The sequence below is a fragment of the Rhinoderma darwinii genome, chromosome 1 (genome assembly GCF_050947455.1).
Source record: "Rhinoderma darwinii isolate aRhiDar2 chromosome 1, aRhiDar2.hap1, whole genome shotgun sequence".
Taxonomy (NCBI): Eukaryota; Metazoa; Chordata; class Amphibia; order Anura; family Rhinodermatidae; genus Rhinoderma; species Rhinoderma darwinii.
In genome coordinates, this window is record NC_134687.1 from 657,402,573 (window position 1) to 657,430,475 (window position 27,903).

General features: G+C 41.4%; 1 protein-coding gene across 1 annotated transcript; it reads right to left on the reverse strand.

Annotated features, from left to right (window-relative positions):
• Nucleotides 1-15,503: 15,503 nt before the first annotated feature.
• On the reverse strand, nt 15,504-26,285 carry LOC142664252 (uncharacterized). Its single transcript, XM_075843277.1, is given in 6 exon segments — nt 15,504-17,514; nt 23,449-23,566; nt 23,732-23,829; nt 25,265-25,388; nt 25,473-25,646; nt 26,128-26,285. Coding segments are annotated over 6 exon segments (2,337 nt in total). The 5' UTR covers nt 26,206-26,285; the 3' UTR covers nt 15,504-15,769.
• Between the last annotated feature and the right edge of the window lie 1,618 nt (nt 26,286-27,903).

Genomic DNA, 27,903 nt, shown 5'->3' on the forward strand with positions numbered 1-27,903 from the left:
TACGAGGAATCAAGCTGTACAGGAAAGAATGGAAATACCATTTGTCATTTTCGTTCTGTATTGTATCCTTAAAACTGTGTTTAACCCCTTCCCCACGGTTTTCATTTTTGTTTTTTCTTTACCGCATTCCAAGAACCATTACTTTTTTTTTTCATCAACACAACTGTATAACTTTAAAAAGAAATTCCCTTTATTTAACAAATATTATTAATTTACATTTTTTTAAGTTGTTTGATCACTTGCACACTGCACGGCTATACTTATGTATTTCAGTGTATTGTACTTTTACTGCTGTTACGGCCAACGTAAACAGGCATAATGCAAACTAAATAGGAAGTATGCATAGTCAGGTATAGCAAAATGTCAGGTCAGGTGGCAAAGGTTCATCACGGGTCCCTAGCAAGAGGTCAGGGGAGGAGGTAGGCAAGGATGGTCAAAAGGTACAGGCAGAGGTCAAACACAGGAAATCCCAAATCTATATAGCAGATAATCACAACTAGCTTGGAAGAACATAATTGCTCAGGAGCACAGATAAGGAAGGACCCTTTATACCCAGGGACATCGGGGTGGATAATTTCGCCCATGATGGGCCTTCAAGAGAGTCAGCGCATGCACGCACTAGGACACAGAGTAGAGCGGTGGCGGCGTGAGAGGCCACCAGACACTGGAATTGGAGGAGAGGAGCAGCACCAGCCAGGAGGGAGAAGACGCAGGGAGCAGGCAAGTATAAAACAGTGGGGAGTGGCACGATACTTAATTCCTGCAGAGCTCGTGGTGTATGCCATCCTGACCCGGTGATTTGTCTATTAGTGTTTTATGGCGGTGCTGCACTTCTTCCTGGGTTAAGCAGATGACATTTAATGGAGAATTTAAGTTCTCCTCCATCATGTCGTCTGTAATTACATTTTCCTGTGTAACTACAGTAGAGAAGACATTTAATAAATTGTCCTTCATCCTCCTCCATCACACAAGATTATTTGTGAGAGGACATCACTATCAGTTTTAGGTTTCTTATTATTTATGTAGTTGGTTATTTTGACTTTCTGTGGTAATAAATCTCCGTTTCAATCTTTGCTCCTTTATTCTTCTTTTACACAATGTGTTTTTTCTTTACAATTATTTTATGCCTCGTAACGATCTTCTTTCTTTACTAGTGTAAATGTTTTGTTTTTATAATTTTTTTGCCCCCTTACAGTTTCATTTAACCAAATTGGTTTCCTCCTGTTTCTAACTCGCTCCACCTACAGTATATGACGGGGCTATTTTAAGTGCGTTCTCAAATAAATTTTACCGTAATTATATATATATATATATATATATATATATATATTCTATACACACACACACACACATTGTACTTTTTATCTGTTTGAATTGATTTAATGTGTTTTATGTATTTAATTAGTTCCCCTGCACTGCTGGCCACTCCCAGTTATGGGAGGAGTGACACCTGCAGGAAGCTGTCTTTGGTGCCTTTTTCCTCTTTATTGGGAATGTATTATCTATATATTTTTTTTACCTAATTAAAACCAGATAGTAAACCATAATCTTTTTTCTAATCTGTTTTTCTTGTCGATTTTTATTTTATTTTATGTGCATGATTATGGAGGCAGCTATCTTATGTGATCTTCTCTCAACAGAATTTAGAGATATGTTTTACTGCAGCCTTGGCCTGTAGGAACATGTGAAGTGAAGCAGACCCATTGACTTCTATGGGAGCGTTTTCTAGGAGGGGAGCTGTGTCCATCACCTATTGTCAACGCTGCATCCTGTGTTATCTATATATAAGTGGTACCTGTCAGTGTAATCGTGTCTGTGATAATGAGATCATGCCGAGAAGTGATCTCTACAGAAGAGGATTGATCAGTCTATTATAAATAGTGGATCCTGCCTTATATAAATATAGGTGTTACCTGTCAGTGTAATCCTGCATGCGATGAGATGACTGCTGAGAAGAGCTCTCTACAGAACAGGAATGATCAGTCTATTATGAAAGGTGGATCCTATGTTATCTATCTATCTATAGGTCGTTAAGTTTTATGATCATCCAGACCAGCTAGTCTGTTTTTTTTATCTCTGCATAGCTTTTCACCTCATGTGTCTAGTTGATTTGATTAATAGCTGAACGAGCTAAATTAGGGCTAGATCTGAGCATCTACTCCCCTATAAATTTAGATGTAGCATATGGGGGGGGCACTCGTGCAGAAGTAATCTCTGTGTAAGTGTCATATTGTCAAAGTGTCCTGGCAGTTATACATGGCAGTTAGATAGGGAAAGTGACAGGTAAGCTGCAAAACCAAACAAACTAGCACACATTCTAATTATTAGACTCAATCTTTAAATAGTTTACAAACAAACATGTTCACTACCGCACTCATCATTATAGCTGCTCTTTGTTTACAATCCTATCGCCCATTTAGGCCTTAGCAAAAAACACTCCACATCAGTCACTCTCTCCTTGCCTCACCCATGTACAGCTCCCATGCACTATTCACTTTCCTCAGTCACCTTAACACATCTCATCCCACTGCCCAACATAAAAAAACGCTCTCATAATTCACAGAACCATCTGCTGTCTCTCTCCATTCTCCTGCTACTAGCTGAAGGACATCTCTCCCAACCCTGGAACTCCCTTTTCTTCTGCCAAGCTCAACCACTTACCTGCCACACATAGAAACCCTGCAAATCTTCTTACCATTCCTTGTACGTATTCTCCTGTCTCTTAACTTTGCTCTCTGGAATTCTCGGTCCATGTTCAACAAACTCACCTTTATTCATGACTTATTTCTTTCTAACTCTCTCAACCTTCTGGCTCTTACAGAAACATGGCTACACCTATCTGACACTGCTTCCCCTGCTGTTCTATCTTATGGTGGTCTCCAGTTCTCTCATGCCCCCAGATCTGAGAACTGCAGGATAAAGGAGTAGGTATACTTATTTTCCCACACTGCACTTTTTAGGTCATTCCCCCAGTCCCCTCACTCACATTTCCCTCTTTTGTAGTCCACACCCTCAGACTCTTTCACCCTTTTTCGCTCCGAGCGGCAGTTGTCTACCGCCCACCGGGCTCACCCCGCCAATTGTAGGATCATTTTGCCGCCTGACTTCTACAATTTCTATCCTCTGAAACACCCACTCTCATCATGGGTGACTTCAACATCCCCAATGATAACCCAATCTCCCCATCTGCCTCCCAGTTTCTATCTTTAACCTCGTCCCTAGGTCTGTCACAATTTACTAACTCTCCTACACATGAAGACGGACATTCGCTTGACCTGGTGGTCTTCCGTCTCTGCTCAGTTTCTGACTTTATTAACTCTCCTCTCCCGCTCTCTGACCACAACCTTCTCTCCTTTACTATCAAATATTCTCTGCCTTCTCAGGTCATCCCTACGTATCAGACATACAGAAATCTACATGCCATTAACACTCAAACTCATAGACCGTCTACAGTCCTCATTGTCCCCTCTCTTCCCTCTCCTGTCCCAATCTGGCTGCCAAACTTTACAATAACACTCTCAAGAATGTATTGGATGAAGCATCCCCCCTACACTCCGAACCACTCGACAAAGACAACACTGGCACACGCCTCAATCCTGCTTTCTTCAGCAGTGCTTGAGATGTGCCGAACGACTGTGGAGAAAATCGTATTTGGATGCAGATTTCCTCCATTACTAATTTATGCTAAGAACTTACAACTCTGCCCTTCACCGAGCCAAACAAGTCTATTTCACTTCTCTCATCTCCACACTATCTAATAATCCAAAATGCCTCTTTGACACTTTTCACTCCCTCCTTAGTCCTAAAGTGCAGACGACAATCACAGATCTCAGTGCTGAAGATCTGGCCACTTATTTTAAAGTTAAAATTGATAACATCCGTCATGATATTATCTCCCAGTCTCCTAGTAACATCGATCCCCTTCCCTCCCGCACTCCCTCTTCTTCACTTTCAGCATTTGACCAAATAACAGAAGTAGTCCCTAGGGTTGACGTTACGAGTGATTGGTGGGAGGGAACGTTTATTTTGGGCAGGTGTTTTTTGTGCATTTATTTTTCTTTTATTTTTTATTATTATGGTCTGTCCCTCAAAGGTTAGAAAGGACTTTTGGGGGACTTTTTTCCTCTTTTACACTTTATCATGGGCTGCACAGTTATAGGTTATTTATACCGCACGGTGAACGCTGTAAAAAAAACAAATAAAAAACAATACCAGTTATTATATATATTTAGTCACTTCAGCTCCCAAAAAAATTAAACAAATAAGGATCAAAAAGTAAAAAAATGGTACTAATATAAACTACAGTTTGTTCCACAAAAAAGACAAGTCTTCACACGGCTTTCTTGCTGGAAAAAAAAAAAGTTATGGCTCTTAGAATATGGCGACATAAAAACGTTTGTTTTTTAAAAACTTGATTTTATCGTGCAAACACAGTGAAACATAAAATAAACCCAAAAACTATATAAAAATATGGTATCGCTGTAATCACATTGACCCCCAGAATAAATGAAATATGTCACTTATAGTGCACGGTGAACGCCGCAAAAAAAGTTTTCATGGCCTAATTCCATTAAATTCAGCAAAAAACCTGTGGGATCAAAAATGCTCTCTTTACCCCTAGATAAATTATTTTATGGCTGTATTTTGCCAAATGGGGTCACTTTTGGGGGGTTTCCACAGTTTTGGTCCCTCAGGGGCTTTGAAATGCGACATGGCAACCGAAAACCAAAACCAGCAAAATTTGAGCTCCAAAAGCCATTTGACGCTCCTTCCCTTCTGAGCCCTGCCGTGTGTCCAAACAGCCTTTTAGTACCACATATGGGGTATTGCCGTATTTAGAAGAAATTGCTTTTCAAACGCGAGGGTGCTTTTTCTTCTTTATGCCTTGTAAAAATTAATAATTTCTATGTTTTATTGGGAAAAAATTTAGATTTTCATTTCCACGGTCTAATTCCACTAAGTTCAGTAAAAAACCTGTGGGATCAAAAGTACCCTCTATAGATTCCTTAAGGGGTGTAGTTTGCCAAATGGTGTCTTCTTGGGGGTCTTTCCACTATTTTGGCCCCACAAGATCTCTTCAAAACTAACATGGTGCCTAAAATATATTCTAATATAAAGAAGGCCCCAAAATCCACTAGGTGCTCCTTTGCTTCTGAGACCGGTGTTTCAGTCCATTAGCACACTAGGACCACATGTGGGATATTTCTAAAAACTGCAGAATCTGAGCAATAAATATGGAGTTGCTTTACGCTAGTAAAACCTTCAGTGTTACAGAAAAAAACATTATAAAAATGGATTTTCTAAAAATAAATTATAAGTTTCACCTCCGCTTTAATTCCTATGAAACATCTAAAGGGTTAAGAAACTTTCTAAACGCTGTTTTGAAAACTTTGAGGGGTGCAGTTTTAAAATTGCATGACGTATTGAGGTTTCTAATATATAAGGCCCTTAAAGCCACTTCAGAACTGAACAGGTCCACAAATAGATTTTGGAAATTTTCTTTCAAGAGAGAGAAATTGCTGCTTAACCCCTTAAGGACGCAGCCTTGTTTTGGCCTTAAAGGAACAGTGTCATCACAATTTTTTTTTTAATATGTTAAAGATGTTAGTGCTTTATTAAAAACGTTTATATTTATTTGTGTGTTTGTGTTTTACTTTTTCTTATTTTTACACTTTTTCTTCCCTATGGGGGATGCCATTTTTTTTTCCATTTCTGTAAGTCGATTAACGACACATACAGACATGGAATACGGCAGCCACAGTCCCATAGGGACTGCGAACGGGGCCCGTTCCATCCACTAACATGTACGCCGTCTGTGTGGGAACTGTGCATGCGCCGCTCCCACAGTCCAATTTGAAATGCGCGCCGTCCGGCTCCATTTTCCTGTGGACCGGAAGTCGCGGCCGGACAGTAAGATTACTACTTCCGGTCGCGGCTTCCGGACTTGTGCACTTGGACCAGCGGCAGCAGACGGAGCGGACGGGCCGGAGGGAGCCGCGGCGGCAGGAGCAGGTAAGACATTTCTATGTATGTTCGTGTACGTTTACTACTGTATGTAAACCTTCTACACTGTGTGTTAGCTCAAAAAATGGCGACACAGTGTAGGAGGTTAGACCGTTCAAACCCCTCGTTTATCCAGGCAATAGCCAGGATAAAGGAGGGGGGGGGGGGGATGCTGAGAGCTCACTAGAGCGAGGGCTTTTTACCCAATTTTGCAATGCTGCAATTTTGGGAATAGCTCCATCTAGTGACCAGCAATGGGAAATATTATAAATTTGAATTAATTTATAATATTTCCTGACTCGTGAAAAAAATAAAAAAAATTTGAACAATGTTTAATCACCTACACACTAAATGTTTAATTAAAAAAAACAAAAACATGTTTTTCTGGCAACACATTCCCTTTAAGGCTCAGAGCCCATTTTTTAAATCTGACATATTTCACTTTCTGTGGTAATAACGTCGGAATGCTTACACCTATCCAAGCGATTCTGAGATTGTTTTCTCGTGACACATTGGGCTTTATGTTAGTGGTAAAATTTGGTCGATATATTCAGTGTTTATTGGTGAAAAATTGCAAAATTTAGAGAAAATGTATAAAAAATAGCATTTTTCAGAATTTAAATGCATCTGCTTGCAAAACAGACGGTTATACCACCCAAAATAGTTACTAGTTCACATTTCCCATATGTCTACTTTAGATTGGCATCGTTTTTTGAACATTCTTTTATTTTTCTTGGACGTTACAGGCTTAAAACATAAACAGCAATTTCTCATGTTTTTAAGAAAATTTCAAAAGTCTTTTTTTTAAGGTACCTGTTCAGTTTCGAAGTGGCTTTGAGGGGGCCTATATATAAGAAACCCCCATAAAACACCCCATTTTGAAAGCTAGACCCCTCAAAGTATTCAAAACAGCATTTAGAAAGTTTATTTAACCCTTCAGGCATTTCACAGAAATTAAAGAAATGTAGAGGTGAAATTTGCAAATTTAACTTTTCTTGCTGAATTTCAATTGTATAAGGTTTTACCAGAGAAACACTACTAAATATGTATTGCCCAGATTCTGCAGTTTTTATAAATGCCCCACATGTGGCTGTAGTGCGCTCGTGAACTAAAACACAAGCCCCGGAAGCAAAGAAGGACCTAGTGCATTTTGAGGCCTCATTTTTATTAGAATATATTTTAGGCAGCATGGCAGGTTTGAGGAGGTGTTGAGGTGCCAAAACAGTAGGAATCCCCCAGAAGTGACCCCATTTCGGAAACTACACCCCTCAAGGAATTAATTTATGGTTGTTGTTACCATTTTGACCCCATAGTTTTTACACAGCACGTATTTGAATTGGGCTGTGAAATTATAAAAAAAAATTCCAATAAGATGTCATTTTTAATAAAAATTTCTTATTTTCACAGGGAACAAAATACTCCATTTTGTTGCCCAATTTGTCCTGAGTGCAGCAATGCCGCATTTGTGGTGATAAACTGCCGTTTGGGCCCGTAGGAGGGCTCAGAAGGAAAGGAGCGTTATTTGTTCTTTGGAGTCCAGGTTTTCGGGTGCCATGTTGCATTTGCAGAGCCCCAGAGGTATCAAAGCAATGGAAACCCACCAGAAGTGACCCCATTTTGGAAACTACACCCCTCAAGGAATTCATTTATTGGTGTTGTGACCATTTTGACCACAAAGTTTTTTTACATTACATTTGAATTGGGCTAGGAATTCAAACAAAATTAATTTTTTCCAATAATATGTCGTTTTGGCTGAAAATTTCTTATTTTCACAAGAAATAAAATACCCCATTTTGTTGCCCAATTTGTCCTGAGTGCGGCAATGCCCAATTTGTGGTGATAAATGGACGTTTGGGCCCATAGGAGGGCTCAGAAGGAAAGAACCACCATTTGCCCTACTGGGGATTTTCTGGTGTGAAGTCATGTATTCAGAAGCCCCTGAGGTACCAGTACAGTTGAAACCCCCAAGAAGTGAACCCGTTTTAAAAACTACACTCCTTAAGGCATTCATTTAGAGGTGTAGTGAGCATTTTGACCGGAGACATATACCCTATCAACTGTAATGTGTATTCGAACGGGTACGGCAATACCCTCAATGTGGCTGTTATCAGCTGCCTGGGCACACAGCAGGGCTCGAAAGGGAAAGATGAGGGGGATAAGCTGTGCGGAGTGCATCAGGGTAAGTAAAACTGGGGTAGATTAAAAATCAAGGGATGTATGATACATTTTGAAGCACTCTTTCATACGGGGCCTTAGTTTTTCCGGACACGTGTCACATAGATATATTGTGTCCTTCCTTATCCCCCTCTTATAGCAGACTTTGTACCTCTTTTGACTTTTTCCTTTCTTGCCAGTTTGGGGAACTTCTCCTGGAAAGTGTTGCCCTGGTACGATGCGTGTGGCCCCGCTTCCAGAAGTACTGGGTGCCCCCCCTTCTTGGTCCCTAAAAATTAGTTTCTTGATAACCACCTCTTGAAATTCCAGAAAAGTTCCGGTCTGGCCTGTACATTGACGTGGCACATACACATTGTACAATGCCATCTGTATGATGTGTACGGCCAGCTTCTTATACCACACCGCATGGCGCTGTAGGGCTTCAGGACTTGATCTGACAAGTCCACCCCTCCCATGTACCTATTCTAGTACAGGATGCAGTCTGGTTTGGGGGTCTCTGTACTGGTACATGGGTACTGGTGTGGCATCTCTCGTCTTGTACTTGACGCACTATGTTGCTGCTAGAATGTGCCCTGCTCTCATCCCTTCTGAGTGTTTGCCCAAGCAGAGTCTTAGGGAGGCCTCTCAGATTTCTTCTAGCAGTGCTGCATGCCGAAAGGACTTCTGGAAGCGAGGCAGTTGAAGAGTGGGACGCTGGTATAAAAATAATCCAGGTAGAGGTGGTAACCCTGGTCCAGCAGTGGGTGCACCAAATCCCACACAATTTTTGCATTAACTCCCAGTAAGGGGGGGGGGGGGCATTGTGGGGGTTGAATACTGGTGTCCTTCCCTTCATATATCCTAAATTTTTAGGTATAGCCTGATGCACTCTCACACAGCTTATACATCTTCACGCCATACCTTGCCCTCTTACCCGGCAGGTACTGGCGGAATTGTAGCCTCCCTTTAAAATGTACCAAGGACTCATCAATAGAAATACACTTCTCGGGGGTGTATGCTTGGGAAAACCGGGCACTGAAACGGTCTAATAGGGGTCTCCGTTTATACAAACTGTCAAAACTGGGGTCATCTTGGAGTAGGCAATGCTCATTAGGAGAAGCGAAGTATTGCCTAGTTTTTGTTTTTTTTTAGGTTACAGTTCAGTTCTGAAGTTGCTTTGAGGGGCCCATATATTAGAAACCCCTATGAAACACCCCATTTTAGAAACTAGACCCCTCAAAGTATTCACAACAGCATTTAGAAAGTTTATGAACCCTTTAGGTATTTCACAGGAATTTATAGCAAAGTAGAGGCGAAATTTACATATTTATTTTTGTCAGAAAATCCTTTTTATACCATTTTTTTTCTAGAACACAAAAGGTTTTACCAGAGAAACGAAACTTAATACTTATTGTCCAGATTCTGCAGTTTTGAGAAATATCCCAAATGTGGCCCTAGTGCAGTAATGGACTGAAGCACCGGCCTCCGAAGCAAAGGAGCACCTAGTGGATTTTTTATTAGGCACCATGTCCGGTTTGAAGAGGTCTTGTGGTGCAAAAACAGTGGAAACCCCCTAAAAGTGACCCCATTTTGGAAACTAGACCCCTTGAGGAATTCATTGTAGTTTTCATAGTGTGCATGCGACTTTTTGATCCGTTTTTATTTTATTCTATTTTTAAGTGGCGTGGTGACTAAAAAACAGCAATTCTACTATTGTTTTTTTATTATTTTTTTTACAGCGTTCACCGTGCGCTATGACACATTGACTTTATTCTGCGGGGCGATACGATTACGACGATACCAGATGTTTATAGTTTTTTTCATGTCTTATGGCGTTTGCACAATAAAATAAGTTTTGTAAAAAATCATTTACTTTTTGTGTTACCTTATTCTAAGAGCCAGAACTTTTTTATTTTTCCATCAAGAAAGCCGTGCGAGGACTTATTTTTTGCGTAACGAACTGTAGTTTCAATCATTACAATTTTTAGGTACATGCGACCTTTTGATCTCTTTTTATTCCATTTTTTGGGATGTGAAGTGACCAAACGATTGTGATTTTGGTACGGTTTATTATTATTTTCTTTTACGGCGTTCACCGCGAGGGATAATAACGAAATAATTTTGTATTTCAGGCCGTTACGGACTACGGCGATACCAATTATGTATAGTTTATTGATCTATTTTTATTAATAATAAAACGACTGATAAGGGAAAAAGTGTGATTTTTACTTTTATTACTTTTAAAACTTTTATTTTCTTATTTTTACACATCTTTTTTTTTTACTTTATTACTTTGTCCCACTAGGGGACTTTAGGGCAGGAGGCCCTGATCGCTATTCTAATCTACTGCACTACATGCGTAGTGCAGTGTATTAGAGCTGTCAGCTACTCACTGACAGCAAGCATAGTGGGTCCTGACTTTGTCAGGACCCACTAGGCTTCCGTCGATGGCATAGCCAGACGCCATTGTTTGGTGTCCGGTTGCCATAGTTACAATCGCCGGCCGCTATCGTGTAGCAGAACGGCGATTGTAGCTTAACCCCTAAAAAGCCGCGATCGCTATTGAACGCGGCTTTTAAGGGGTTAATCAGCGGGGACACAGCGATCGGTCCCCGCTGTACGAGCTGTGACAGCTGCTGTACGAGACAGCAGCTGTCACAGCTCCTGTATGTGTCGGGAGGACGGCCGAAACGACCGTTACTCCCGTGGAGTACTATTAGGTCATGGAGCGCGAACGATACAGCTACCATGACCTAATAGTACGTCCAGGAGCGGGAAGGGGTTAAGTTCTAAGCCTTGTAAGTTCCTGGAAAAATAAAAGGAAGTTCAAAAAATGATGTAGACATATGGGAAATGTTAATTAGTAACTATTTTGTGTGGTATTACTATCTGTTTTGCAAGCAAATATATTTACATTTAGAAAAATACAAATTTTTACAAATTTTCTTTACATTTTGGTGTTTTTCACAAATAAATACTGAATTTATCGACCAAATTTTTTTACTAACATCAAGTACAATATGTCACGAGAAAACAATCTCAGAATCGCTTGGATAGGTAAAAGCATTCCCAACTTATTACCACATACAGTGAAGGAAATAAGTATTTGATCCCTTACTGATTTTGTAAGTTTGCCCACTGTCAAAGACATGAACAGTCTAGAATTTTTAGGCTAGGTTAATTTTGCCAGCGAGAGATAGATTATATTTAAAAAAAAAACAGAAAATCAAATTGTCAAAATTATATATATTTATTTGCATTGTGCACAGAGAAATAAGTATTTGTTCCCCAACCAACCATTAAGAGTTCAGCCTCCTCCAGACCAGTTACACGCTCCAAATCAACTTGGTGCCTGCATTAAAGACAGCTGTCTTAAATGGTCACCTGTATAAAAGACTCCTGTCCAAAGACTCAATTAATCAGTCTGACTCTAACCTCTACAACATGGGCAAGACCAAAGAGCTTTCTAAGAATGTCAGGGACAAGATCATAGACCTGCACAAGGCTGGAATGGGCTACAAAACCATAAGTAAGACGCTACGTGAGAAGGAGACAACTGTTGGTGCAATAGTAAGAAAATGGAAGACATACAAAATGACTGTCAATCGACATCGATCTGGGGCTCCATGCAAAATCTCACCTCGTGGGGTATCCTTGATCCTGAGGAAGGGGAGAGCTCAGCCAAAAACTACACGGGGGGAACTGTTAATGATCTCAAGGCAGCTGGGACCACAGTCACCAAGAAAACCATTGGTAACACATTACGCCGTAATGGATTAAAATCCTGCAGTGCCCGCATGGTCCCCCTGCTCAAGAAGGCACATGTACAGGCCCGTCTGAAGTTTGCAAATGAACATCTGGATGATTCTGAGAGTGATTGGGAGAAGGTGCTGTAGTCAGATGAGACTAAAATTGAGCTCTTTGGCATTAACTCAACTCGCCGTGTTTGGAGGAAGAGAAATGCTGCCTATGACCCAAAGAATACCGTCCCCACTGTCAAGCATGGAGGTGGAAACATTATGTTTTGGGGGTGTTTCTCTGCTAAGGGCACAGGACTACTTCACCGCATCAATGGGAGAATGGATGGAGCCATGTACCGTCAAATCCTGAGTGACAACCTCCTTCCCTCCACCAGGAAATTAAAAATGGCTCGTGGCTGGGTTTTCCAGCACGACAATAACCCGGAACATACAGCCAAGGCAACAAAGGAGTGGCTCAAAAAGAAGCACATTAAGGTCATGGAGTGGCCTAGACAGTCTCCAGACCTTAATCCCATCGAAAACTTATGGAGGGAGCTGAAGATCCGAGTTGCCAAGCGACAGCCTCAAAATCTTAATGATTTACAGATGATCTGCAAAGAGGAGTGGGCCAAAATTCCATCTTAGGGTATGTTCACACGAGGGCGTCCGTTACGGCTGAAATTACGGGGATGTTTCAGCCTGAAAACACCCCCGTAATTTCAGCCGTAACGGCATGTGCAGGCGCTTGAACGCCGCGTCCATTACGGCCGTAATTAGCGCTGCTATTCATTGGAGTCAATGAATAACGGCTCCAATTACGGCCAAAGAAGTGACCGGTCACTTCTTTGACGTGGGCGTCTATTTACGCGCCGTCATTTGACAGCGGCGCGTAAATATACGCCTCGTGTGAACAGACAAACGTCTGCCCATTGCTTTCAATGGGCAGAGGTTTGTCAGCGCTATTGAGGCGCTATTTTCAGACGTAATTCGGGGCAAAAACGCCCGAATTACGTCCGTAAATAGGCCGTGTGAACATACCCTAACATGTTTGCAAACCTCATCATCAACTAAAAAAAACATCTGACTGCTGTGCTTGCCAACAAGGGTTTTGCCACCAAGTATTAAGTCTTGTTTGCCAAAGGGATCAAATACTTATTTCTCTGTGCACAATGCAAATAAATATTTCTCTGTGCACAATGCAAATAAATATATATAATTTTGACAATGTGATTTTCTGTTTTTGTTTTAATATAATCTCTCTCACTGGTAAAATTAACCTAGCCTAAAAATTCTAGACTGTTCATGTCTTTGAGAGTGGGCAAACTTACAAAATCAGCAAGGGATCAAATACTTATTTCCTTCACTGTAAATGGAGACATCTCAGATTTGAAAAAAGGTCAAAACAGGCTCAGTCCTGAAGGGGTTAATGGGGCTTTCAGAATCCATGTGCGTGCTGCAAAAACAACCCCACTCAGATGTAAGGAACGATTTTCAGTTTCAGAAATTTGCTGAAGTTAATGTACCCTAAGGGCTTATTCAGACGAACGTGATATATGTACATGCAACGCGCGTGATTTTCACGCACCTCGCACAGACCTATATTAGTCTATGGGGCCATTCAGACAGTCCGTGATTTTCATGCAGCGCATGTCCGCTGCGTAAAACTCACGACATGTCCTTTATTTGTGCGTTTTTCACGCATCACGCACCCATTGAAGTCAATGAAATCGTAGCACATGAAAGCACTTCCATGTGACGAGCGCGATTCGCGCAACAGCAGTAAAAACTATGAACGAAAACAGAAAAGCACCACGTGCTTTTCTGTTTACAAACATACAGACTGTCTTAATGATGGCGGCTGCGTGAAAATCACGCAGCCACGCATCATACGCTGCTGTCACATGGAGCTGTAATGTACGTTTTGCGCGCACAAAACGCACACGCTCGTGTGAATCCGGCCTAAGGGTAAGAACACACAGAGCGGCAGCCGCAACCACCCACACAGGTGACGAATGGACACAAGATTTAGCAGGTAAATGCTGTGGTATTAGCAGAAAAATCGTGTGGCCATTCGCCAACGCATATAGGCGTAATTTTGAGTGCCACACCTCATTCTAATTCTTTAAGGTAGTAATAAATACACTAATGATATTTACTTTTATGAAATAAAATCTGTGAATTTTTATTTTATCTAATTGCAAAGTTAATTTGTTATTTTTTTTTGTTCAATTCCATCACCTTCATCTTTTTATACTGTTTTAATAAAAGTCAAATATAAAAATGTCCATTTATGTTAAAAACAAAACGTTTACATTGTCCTTACTGTCACTCTGGCTTCTTATTATACAGGGTGGGCCATTTATATGGATACACCTAAATAAAATGGGAATGGTTGGTGATATTAACTTCCTGCTTGTGGCACATTAGTATATGGGAGGGGGGAAACTTTTCTAGCTGGGTGTTGACCATGGCGGCCATTTTGAAGTCGGCCATTTTGTATCCAATTTTTGTTTTTTCAATGGGAAGAGGGTCATGTGACATCAAACTTATCGAGAATTTCACAAGAAAAACAATGGTGTGCTTGGTTTTAACGTTACTTTATTCTTTCATGAGTTATTTATGTCATTATGGGTGTCAGGTCCGAGCATTCCTGGAAAGTGGATTGGTCGTCGTGGGCCAGTTGAATGGCCCCCTAGGTCTCCCGATCTGACCCACTTAGACTTTTATCTTTGGGGTCATCTGAAGGCAATTGTCTATGCTGTGAAGATACGAGATGTGCAGCAACTGAAACTACGTATACTGGAAGCCTGTGCTAGCATTTCTTCTGCGGTGTTGCTATCAGTGTGTGAAGAGTGGGAGAAGAGGGTTGCATTGACAATTCAACACAATGGGCAGCACTTTGAACACATTTTATAAATGGTCAGAAACTTGTAAATAACTCATGAAAGAATAAAGTAACCTTAAAACCAAGCACACCATTGTTTTTCTTGTGAAATTCTCGATAAGTTTGATGTGTCACATGACCCTCTTCCCATTGAAAAAACTAAAGTTGGATACAAAATGGCCGACTTCAAAATGGCCACCATGGTCAACACCAAGCTTCAAAAGTTTCCCCCCTCCCATATACTAATGTGCCACAAACAGGAAGTTAATATCACCAACCATTCCCATTTTATTTAGGTGTATCCATATAAATAGCCCACCCTGTAGTATTCATAAATTCTCCCGCATTGCAGAAGCGAGGTTAAGGGTATGTTCACACGCACTATTTACGGACATAATTCGGGCGTTTTTGCCCCAAATTACGTCCGAAAATAGCGCCTCAATAGCGCTGACAAACATCTGCCCATTGAAAGCAATGGGCAGACGTTTGTCTGTTCACACGAGGCGTAATTTACGCGCCGCTGTCAAATGACGGCGCGTAAATAGACGCCCGCGTCAAAGAAGTGACCGGTCACTTCTTGGGGCGTAATTGGAGCCGTTATTCATTGACTTCAATGAATAGCAGCGCCAATTACGTCCGTAATTGACGCGGCGTTCAAGCGCCTGCACATGCCGTTACGGCTGAAATTACGGGGATGTTTTCAGGCTGAAACATCCCCGTAATTTCAGCCGTAACGGACGCCCTCGTGTGAACATACCCTAATGGTGACAGTTCAGCTTCTCTGATTTGTAAGTAAACCAGGCTCTTCTTTTCTTCCTTATAACTACAATACTTTTCCTTCATAGATTTCGATTATAGTTGACCTGCTGTAAATATAATTTGGGTGTTTCGCAGATCAAGGCTAATGCCACCCATAAAAATTAAGTAACTCTTATTGGCTGTTTAATGTCTATGAATAACCTGATGTATTTAAAATATTTTTTTGCTCTTATAGTATTGACCACATTCTTAAACGAATTCCACAGTGATTTCTCCAAGTTCCAAAATTGTATTTCTTTCGAAAACATCTTCCACATATAGAACATCAAAACAGTTTTTCCACTGTGTGACTTCTCTCATGAGCCCTAAGTTTGCCTTTAGTAGTAAAACATTTCCCACATTCTGAACATAAACATAGCTTCTCCCCTGTGTGACTTCTCTCATGTCTAACAAGACGTGATTTATATGTAAAACATTTCCCACATTCTGGACATGAATACGGCTTCTCTCCTGTGTGACTTCTCTCATGTGTAACAAGATGTGATTTATATGTAAAACATTTTCCACATTCTGCACATGAATATGGCTTCTCCCCTGTGTGACTTCTCACATGTGTAAGAAGACGTGATTTATCTATAAAACATTTCCCACATTCTGGACATGAATACGGCTTCTCTCCTGTGTGACTTCTCTCATGTGTAACAAGATGTGATTTATATGTAAAACATTTCCCACATTCTACACATGAATATGGCTTCTCTCCTGTGTGACTTCTCTCATGTCTAACAAGACGTGATTTATCTATAAAACATTTCCTACATTCTGAACATGAATATGGCTGCTCTCCTGTGTGACTTCTCTCATGTGTAACAAGATGGGATTTATATGTAAAACATTTTCCACATTCTGCACATGAATATGGCTTCTCCCCTGTGTGACTTCTCTCATGTGTAGCAAGACGTGATTTATCTATAAAACATTTCCCACATTCTGAACATGAATATGGTTTCTTTCCTGTGTGAATTCTTTCATGTCTAATAAGACATGATTTATCTATAAAACATTTCCCACATTCTGGACATGAATACGGCTTCTCTCCTGTGTGACTTCTCTCATGTCTAACAAGATGTGATTTATCTGTAAAACATTTTCCACATTCTGAACATGAATACGGCTTCTCACCTGTGTGACTTATCTGATGTCTAACAAGATTTGAATTATGTGCAAAACATTTCCCACATTCTGAACATGAATATGGCTTCTTTCCTGTGTGACTTCTCGCATGTGAAACAAGATGTGATTTTTGTGTAAAACATTTCCCACATTCTGAACATGAATATGGCTTCTCCCCTGTGTGAATTCTCTTATGTCTAACAAGATTTAATTTTTGTACAAAACATTTCCCACATTCTGAACATGAATACGGCTTCTCTCCTGTGTGACTTCTCTCATGTATAACAAGATTTGAATTATGTGCAAAACATTTCCCACATTCTGAACATGAATATGGCTTCTCTCCTGTGTGACTTCTTTCATGTGAAACAAGATTTGATTTATCTGTAAAACATTTCCCACATTCTGAACATGAATATGGTTTCTCTCCTGTGTGGATTCTCTCATGTTTAGCAAGATGTGGTTTACATGTAAAACATTTTCCACATTCTGAACATGAATACGGCTTCTCTCCTGTGTGAATTCTTCTATTTGTAAAATTACCTGAGCAGTTTGTGAACTGTTCACCACATTGAAACCTTTTACCCCTTTTCTCAGCTGTACTTGTGGTAACTATTTGTTGTTGTTCAGAAGGTTCCTCATGATTAGTGGCATTATACAACAGATCTGTACTGTGAAGTCCTGGATGTGCATAAATGGTAATCAGGTTTTCTCCTGAACAGTGCTGCATGATATCTTCGTCTTCTAATTTATAATTCATCGATAACATGAAGTTTCCCTCAGAATTCGTACAGGGATTTTCTATTAGGATTAAAAATGCATTGTGTGATTTTGTTACAAAACACAAAAGTTTACAAATTTCTAAACATCCATATTAGGCTGGAAACACACGTGCAGTGTTTTGAGCCAAAGCCAGAAGTAGATCAAGCAGAAGGGAAATGTGTAAGCAACACCTTTTGAATCCACTCCTGGATTCAGCTCAAAAACTGTGTGCGATTCCAGCCTTATAACGCTTTGTAGAACCCTTTAAAATATATTGCTGACAATGTCCTGGATTCTTGTCTACACCCAGTCCTCCACTTTTATTACCAATAACTTATACATTTTTTTAAAGCAAAACCTTGTCTGGCAATAAAGACTGCCCTCTGCCAACACATTTGGCCCTTTAACCCCTTAGTGACCATAAATATGCCATTTCACAGCGGTCACAAAGGTTTTTTAGGCTAGAGAGACGCTTTTCAAAAGCAGCACTTTAATCTAAAGTAGCTCCAAATTATTTCATTTAAGCTGCGCTCTCTCAGCTACAGGAGACCATAATGTTTGGTCTCTGGTCAGGGGATCACAGCGGTCACCGCAAGTTGCCGGTTCCTCAACCTTTCTCCTCTCATGGAATAACTTCTGAGAGAGAAAGGGTAATAAATGTTAACAAAGCATACCCGACAGGAAATCCCCCCTCTTACTGCCAATCCCCCCACCACATTGTTAAAATAAAAGATGCGAAGATATAGAGCTGTGCCCAAGCTGCCTGTGGCAGCATCTGGCAGAGCAACCGCTAGGGACCATTCCAACTGGTCCCTGATCTGGTGATCTCTGTGATAAACCTATCACAGACAAGGCTTGGGCTGCGTTTCTCTCCCCTCTCATTGCAGTAGTTTTGCGAAAAGAGAGAAAAAACAGTCTGAGTCCTGTGCTGTGAAAAAAGTTCAAAAAAACACACCCGGTCTGTGTGTGTGTGTGTGTGTGTGTGTGTATGTGTATATATATATATATATATATATATATATATATATATATATATATATATACACACACACACACACACACATACACACACACACATATTATAGATTAGGGACAGTGCTATATTAGGGTTAGGATTTATGGCTGTAATAGCAGTAATAGCTGAAGGGCTAGATTAGGGATTCATTAGGGTTAGGGACTTTTTTTCCCAAATGATTTAAGAAAATACAAAAAAAACTACAAACAATGTTCTGGTGTTGCTCTTAGGTTTACTTTAGGTTCTTGAAACTGACAAAAGTAATAATACATTTTAATTTACTGAAAATCTACTAATGTAAATCAGACATTGCTTTTGAATTGTGGTTCAACAGAATTTTTTATTTAAAAAAAAAAAAAAAAATAATGAAACTGGCCTGGACTAAATTGATGGTCCCCTTAACTTAATATTTTGTTGCACAATCTTTTAAGGCAATTACTGCACACAAACGACTTGTGTAACTCTCAATGAGACTTCTGCACCTGTCCACAGGTATTTTGGCCGCTGCTCGTGAGGACACTGCTCCAGCAGGTTTGCAGGGTGCCTTTTCCAGACTACAGGTTTCAGCTCCTTACACAGATGTTCAAAAGGATTTAGATCTGGGCTCATAGAAGCCACTTCACGATAGTCCAATGCTTTGCTCTTAGCCATTCTTGGATGTTTTTAGCTTTGCGTTTTGGGTCATTATCCGGTTGGAGGACCCATGACCTTCGACTGAGACCAAGCTTTCTGACACTGGGCAGCATATTTTGCTCCAGAATGCCTTGATAGTCTTGAGATTTAATTTTTCCGTGAACAAATTAAAGACGCCCTGTTCCAGATGCAAAAAAGCAGCCCTAAAACATAACCGAGCCTCCTCGATGTTTCACAGAAGGTATAATGTTCTTTTCTCTGTTTGCTTAATTTTTGCATCTGTGAACATAGAGCTGATGATAAAAAAGCGAGACTGGAATTTTCCAAAATGCATATTGACAAAAGCTTCTGGGAGAACGCCCTTTAGACAGATAAGACTAAACCGGAGCTTTTTGGCAAGTCACATCAGCTCTATGTGCACAGATGCAAAAATGAAGCATACAAAGAATGCTTTTGGGAATGCACTGGACTTCTAGTGCTGTCCACACTTTCCATGTATTTGTAGCAGTGATGTCCAGAAACCGCTATGAAGCCCTAATGCGGGTCATGTATTTTACAGAGAATTTCCAAGTTCCCCCAAGAACTGACCAGGCTATGATCAGCTTCATAAATTAAGGTCATTAATCGCCCTTTTATAGGGATTTATTTCTACATTTGTATACCCCTGACCAAAATATATCTGTAGATGAATGGTTTATGAGCTTTATCCCGTTAGTGACCGCCAATACGCCTTTTCACGGCGGCCACTAACGGGCTTTATTCTGATGCATATGCCTTTTTACGGCGCTGCATCAGGATAAAGTAAACAGAGCAGGGAGCCGTCAAATCTCCCTGCTCTCAGCTGCCAGAGGCAGCTGAGGGCTGGGAGCGTCCCTGCTCTGCCGTGTGAGATCGATATAAGTATCGATCTCACCCGTTTAACCCCTCAGATACGGTGCTCAATAGCGTGCACCGCATCTGAGTGGTTTTGGAGAGGGGAAAGGAACTCCCTCTCTCTCCCACCGACACCCGGCGATACGATCACCAAGTGTCTGTGTCTCCAATGGCAGCTGGGGGCCTAATAAAGGCCCCCAGGTCTGCCTGCAGCGAATGCCTGCTAGATCATGCCGGAGGCATGACCTAGCAGATGCCTGTCCATTTTAAACGGACAGGCAGTAATACACTGCAATACAAAAGAAGTATTGCAGTGTATTATAAAAGCGATCGGAGAATCGACAGCTATGTGAACAGCCCCATAGAAATACATGCAGCCGTGTGACGGCCATTAAAAAAACAGCGGTTATACTGCCGATTTATATGCTTGTCTGAATAAAAATGTCAAATGGAGCCCCTATCAGCATTAATTTCGATGCTTAACCTCTTCCCACATTATCATATGCATGTACGTCATGGGAAGGGTCCCCTTCCCGCATTGTGATTTGCATGTATGTGATGGTGATCGCAAGGGCACAGAAGCTGTGCCAGTACGATCACCGCGGGAGATCGGCTGAAACGGTCAATGGCGACCGCTGCGTTTAACAAAGGGTGGGGCTCCCACTGTCACCCATCAACGGCATGAAAACACGAACACCAGCCGCCTAACAAAGTCCCCCAGGCCTGCCATGACTATATTCCTATTAGGCCGTGCCAAAAGCATTAGGCCTGGTTTACACAAACGTGTGCGTTTTGCGCGCGTTGCAATTGCGTTTGTCATGCGCATACGCTGCGTTGCAGCGTTTTTAACTCGCGCGCGACCTGCGTTTAAAACAGCGTAAAAAACGCAGGGAGAGTTAATGCAAGGCCAGCCTACAAAAAGGCAGACTGGCAAAACCCCTGCTTGCTGGGTGAACAGGTTGTCCGCCTTATTGCAGCCTCTGCTAAAACCAGTGTTTGTTTAAACTGTTGACACGTGTCTTGGCTTGCAAGCCACATCTCTGCCTTCTCCGTCGCTGGCACGTATGCTGATCGCGTGGATGATTTTGCATCGTTTTGGCGAACGGCGACCCATGCTGCAGCACCAGCCGCGTAGAAGAAGTCGGATTTGGGTTCATCCACTTGTGGCCCAACGACCCTCCAAAGGGCACTTTCATACACTATATGAGGACTTACGGCGTCACCCAGAGAAATGTCTGTGTCCACCTTTGATCTGCTGCTTGCGCAGATTCGAACTGGAATCACCTACCAGAATACAAACATCCGACGCTGCATTTCCCCTGAGGAACGACTGCTTGTGACCTAGAGGTATGTGTGCAGCTGCAATTAGTTCTTAGAGGAAGCTGTATGTTTTACAAGTCCGCCATAACATGTGTTCTTTATTGTTTTATCTTGCATTTAGATTTCTGGCCACAGGCAATAGTTACCATTCGTTACATTTTGAATTTCTTTTGGGAGTGACCACCATTTCCTTCATTGTGACATCCACATGTGTTGTGCTGTGGCAGAGATTAAAGACCACGGTCATGCCTCAGCCCACGACAGAACAGTGGCTTCGAATTTCTGACACATTTCTTCATGCAACTCAATTTCCGAAATGTATTGGTGCCCTAGACGGGAAGCACATTCGTGTGAAGAAGCCCCCACGCAGTGGCTCCCGATACTATAATAACAAGCAGTTTTTTTCTATCGTGTTGTTGGCCTTGGCGGACAGTAATTATTGTTTCACGATTGTAAACAGGCTCGTATGGAAGCTCTGCTGATGCCCGTATATTCCGTTCGTCCAGAATGGGTTAACGACTTGGGACTTCAATGAGTGCGTGATGCGCGAACAACGCACGAATATAGGACATGTCGTGAGTTTTACACAACGCACTCGCGCTGCGCAAAATTCACGCACTGTCACATAGACTTACATAGGTGCGTACGACACGCGTGAAAAGCACGCGCGTCGCACACACGTATATCCCGCTCGTGTAAATGAGGCCTTATAGTGGGACTAAAAAATAAAAAAAGTTTATAAAAAAATAACTTTTTACCATAAAAAGTGGTTTTATTTTGTACAAGTGTAAAAAAAAGAAATAATATACATGTATGGTATCACTGCGATTGTAACGTCTGAACAATAAAGTTTACACGTTATTTAAACTGCATGGTGAATGCAAAAGCCACAACGGAATAGCGGTTTTCCCATACCCCCCAAAAAAGTTAATCAATAAGTCCCATGTACCCCAAATTACACCTGTGTACACTACACCTCGTCCTGCAAATAACAAGCCCCCATATGGCCACACCGATGGGAAAATACGAAAAAGTTATGGATCGTGGAAAGTGGGAGATGCAAAAACAAAGGATTTTGTTTAAAATGTTTTTTATTGTTTAAACGTAGTAAAACATAAAATCCTACACATATTTGGTATCACTGAAATCATACCGACCCATAGAATAAAAGGTAACACGTGATTCACGCCGCATAGTGAACTGCGTAAACATGAAAAACAATGCTGGAAAATATGTTTTTTACAATTTCCTCCCCAAAAAAAGTTAATAAAAGTTGATTAGTGTATTATTTGTATCAAAAAATAAAACTCGTCCCGCAAAAAAAACAAGCCCTCATACGGCTATGACGACGCAAAGATAAAGAAGTGAACAAAGCCTTATCGGTCAGTGTAATCCTGCCTGTGATGATGAGATATAGGATGAGAAGTGATCTCTACAGAATAGGAAGGATCAGTCTATTATAGAGGGTGGATCCTATGTTATCTATATATAGGTGTTACCTGTCAGTGTAATCCTGCCTGTGATGATAATGAGATAACTGCTGAGAAGTGATCTCTACAGAACAGGAAGGGTCAGTATATTATAGAAGGTGGATCCTGTGTTATCTATATAGGGGTTACCTGCCAGTGTAATCCGGCCTGTGATTTATGATATGTATGATGAGAAGTGATCTCTACAGAACAGGAAGGATCAGTCTATTATAAGACTCAGTGGCCAGAGGGAAATCTGCAATATTTTCGGATTATTAATCTAGATAATGACATACAAAATAATAAAAAAAAAAAACCACCACCAAAAAATCATAAAAATATGTTTAACAAAAACTTGATTTACACAACAGGTAATTTTCTAAAGACCCGTTCCATATATGAAGATAAACAGAGTTTTCTCAGATCCCGGATGTTAGTGCAGCTGTTAATCGCAGTTGGTGCCCCCCAAAATCTGATGCGAAGTCTAGTGTATGACTGGATTCATAGATCACCTTGTAAAGAACTTCTATGTGCAGTCACAGCTCCCTCAGCTCCTGCACTATGTATAACACATTGTCTGACGTGTTACTGTAAAGTAGAACTAAGGAGGAACCCCACCTTAAGATACCTCCCAATTCACTTTCTAAACTCATTATTACTGACCTGTGGTAACACCTCCTGGAATTTCCTCCTCTACTTCACTCTTACACGGTTGATCTCCCCTCACCCGCTCTTTTTCTTCTGATTCATCCTCCGCTTTAATATTAGTCAGATTTTCCCCCTGTTTTCACATATGTAACAATTCAGTACAATCCAGCAGAGTGCGAAGAATCTAACAGATCAACATAAGAAACCACCAAAATCTATGACCACATCTAACCAAAAAGCTCCACCCCCCCCCCTCCTCCTCCTATATAGATCTGGTATAGGGCTCAGCTTCATCTACCTGATGATTCTCTGGGACATTGTGATTTTCCTCTGGACAGTCCTGGGAATACAGAGGACTGGGACATCTCTCTGGTGGATTTCTCCTACTGGATCCATCTGTAGGAAACACAGAGTGACTGAATACATGACTACTGTATATCTGTCTATATATCACACACTTCTCTCTACACTTCTAGGTTTACTGATCAGAGCCGAAATTACAATGTTGAGGTCCTCACTACCGGTGTCGATGTTCCTGCACCTTGTAAACCGCAGACCTAAAGTAGACCGTGACCCACCAGAGCGAAAGGTGGGGCGCCAACATCTCCCTGCTCCGCCAGTTTTTAACTGTATCTACGTTCTGTGGACGTGGATACACATGAAAATAGAAGGACACAGTGTGCCCCTAATTTTGAGAGTTCCCTGCCAACCAAAAATTGTCAAGGCGTCGCCCGCTTTTTAGCCTCTTAAAGGCTGTGTACACCTCTGTAGGCAACATTTTCCTTAAAAAGATTTTATATATATATATATATATCAACTTTAAGTGTTTAAACACATTTTTTTTTACATTGAAATTAAAAGTTTTTATTCTTGTTTTAACGACGCAGCTGTTATGTCTCCTCTATACACAGAAGCTGGATCATTCGCTATCAGCCGAATCCGTAAGTGAAGTAAACGGACGACTCGGCTGAGAGCGGGTCCTGTGTCTCTAATCCACCTAAGGTGATGGATTTGGCTGACAGTGAATGATATAGCTTCTGTGTATAGGAGGAGACATAACCGCTGTATCGTGAAAACTAAAAAAAAAATAAAAATGTGTAATTAATGTCAAATAAAAAAAACTAGATCAAATATTTAATGAAAAAATAAAAAAATTGCCTACAGAAGGTGTAAATAGCACAAGTGGGAATAAGATTTTACTTATCCAAGTCATTGTGAGATTGTTTTTTCAAAACACATTGTACTTTATATTAGTGGTAAATTTTGCTCCATACATTCTGTGTTACATAGTAAATAAGGATGAAGTCCATACTATAATCCGACCGTGTTGATCCAGAGGAAGACACAACCCCATGAGGTGGATGACAATTGTCTCATTAGGGGAAAACTCCCCCCCTGACTCCAAATCTGGAAATCACAATAAATCCCTGGATCACCGTCCCATCTCCAGGATCTAGTACCATAACTTGTAATATTAAAGAGAACCTCCGGTTATTCTGACATTATATAGAAAACTATTATACTGCCGGAGTGTGCCGATAATCATCTTTATACATGACTTGTATTATCATGTTTACTTCTAACTACAGCACAGACTGCCCAAAGTAGGCTGTAAAATGGAATCTGACCACTAATGCAGAGTTATGAGCAGCCGGCAGCACGAAGCGTAGGGATCTAACGCAATGTAAAAGGAGCTGAAATTGTGGAGCTCCTACATTACGTCATTGTACACACGTGTATATGTACTGCACATGACGCTATTAAGACTTCAGCATGGCCGCCAGTCCAGCCTGTGCCCCCAGTAATGCGAATATATATCTGTCTCTTCTACCTTGTGATTTGTGCGGCTGGTAGTTCTCCATCATGATCTCCTCGTACAGATCCTTGTGTCCTTCTAGATACTCCCACTCCTCCATGGAGAAATAGACAGTGACATCCTGACACCTTATAGGAACCTGACACACACAATGATACAGTCATCACCCAGACACCTCCAGTGCGGTTACTGTAGAATTTCCCAGCATTCCCAGTAGTGTCACCTCTCCAGTCAGCAGCTCAGTCATCTTGTAGATCAGTTCTATGATCTTCTTCTCATGTATCCGGGAGTGAGGGGGAGGCTCTGTGATGGGGCTCTGACTACTGCTCCATCCTCCTGACTCATGGATGATGGGAGTCGTACAGTCACCCGATGTCTTCTTCACTACTGTGTACTCCTATGTATGGAGAGAGACACTTAGAGAACTGAACACAGTATTCCCCCCTCAGTAGAAAGAGGGAGATTGTGACCCCGCTGTATAGAGCTCTAGTGACCCCACATCTGTAATACTGGAGACCTCACCTACAAAAAGACATTGAGAAAATAGAACGAGGCCAAAACTAAAAAGGAAATAATATTGGGGGGACTAGATGGACCATCTGCTCTCCCCCTGCCATCATCTTCTATGTTTCTATATAGATGTCACCCTGATCCACCTGGTTCCTGGTCATTCTCATTGCTCTACAACATTACTATTGCTGCATTGGTGACATGACACATAACTGACCATATTGGTGGCTGATCTTCAGCTTTTCTGCTGGTGGCTTCTTGACTTCTCTTGGAAGGTCTGGACGCTATTATACAGGACACTGGATTCTTCCTATTATGTATTGTCCCTTCCCTATGTGGGACTTGTACTATAATGTAGTAAAGTTTACCTCTCCGCTCAACAGGTAGATGATCTCCAAGGTGAAGTCCAATATTCTTCTGCTCATCTCATTCCTGTCCTTGTCCATCCTTGGTGGGTCACTCAGGAGAAGGAACGTTGTGGAGGAGAAGATGAGAAAACTGGAGGAACTGGAGGATCTAGTACTGCAGACGTCTTTATGAAGAAAGGGGAAGATGGAAATCATACAGGGGACAACATCATGTGTGACATACAGAACCTCACTTATTCATCATTGAGGGAAACATCTTCTCAGAGCCGTCACCACCTGGAATAAAGGGGTATTCCCAAAACGGACATTTCTCCCCAGGATATGGCAGAAATGTCTCAGAGATGCGGCTCCACCTCTGGCCGTGCTCGGATGTTTCTGGAACTCCTATACAAGTGAATGGAGAGAGTCGTGCACATGTGTGGTCACCTCACCATTCATTCTCCACCTGGATGTAGTCATCACCTCACCAGTCGGGTCGGGGGACCCCCGTTCTACACATAGAGGTGGGACCCCCATATATCAGACATTTATGGCATATCTCTCAGGTGAGAAGAGTAAAATGAAGACATTCCCCCTCAGACAATGAAGACCTGACTCCTGACAACCTGACACATGGCGGATACTGGGGAGACATTGCTGACATCTCACAAGACGTGGTGCACACTATGCAGTCAGTGTTTGATATGAACTGTGAAGTTCCACAGTAGCTGAGGTGACATTATATATAGGGAACATGCAGTGTAATCTCTTATCATCATGTTACAGCGCAGATGGAGCGGAGCAGAGTGACACAGTGTTTTTTGGGATAAGATTCAGTATAAACTTGTATTTTACTCATTTAACCCCTTCCTGCACAGGACATTTACAGCTTAGGAGTTGTTCACATGCCATAGGGAAGACCTGACACCCGCTGCAAAGGCCGGAGACCTGAGAGAACTATAATTACGGCCATTTAACTACTTATATGCCGTGGTCAATAGTGGCCATGGAATCTAAGCTGTAAGAAAGAGGGGGTGGTCCTCCCTGGCAGCTCATCGGCCCGCCGCAACACGATCACGGGGTATAGATGGTTCTCATACCAGCCAGGGGGGAGAGTAATGAAGGTCTGCGATATACTGTGAGACATTACTATTACAGTGTATTGTACCAGCGATCTAATCATCACTGGTTCAAGTCCCAAAGAACAATAATACAATTTTTTTTTTAAATATTTAAATAAAGTTCATTTTTATGTAAAAAAAAATCTTTCAAATATAAAAAGTATAAAGTGATTAAAAACTGCAGCTTGTCCAACAAATAATAAGCCCTCACTCCGCTACATCGACGGAAAATTTAAAAAAGTTCTGGCTCCGAGTATACACAGTTGCCAACATTTGATATCTTTTTTCCAGGGACACGTAGGGTGTTGCTTCTTTGGTGGGTGTGTCTTATGGGCTGTGGCTTCTGTGGTGGGTGTCTTGTGGGGGTGGCTAATGGGGCATAACTTTTCCCCCCAGAATTTCTGCATACAAATAAAACAGACAAAAATGTCTGCACTAGTTTGGCTGACAACTACTATGGTGGCTGGATTCTCTCTAGTTGTCCGGTTGTTTACAGGCAGGTGATGTCTCACTTTATCTCTAGGGGAGAGGGGATACGTGCTGAACACTACTGGTAGTGTAAAAATCAGCGTAGATAGTGCCACACTCATTGCCCCTTATAGAAGGTGCTCCACACTGCCCCTGTAAATATTACCACACACTGCTCCCTGTAGATAATCCCATACACTGCCCCCTG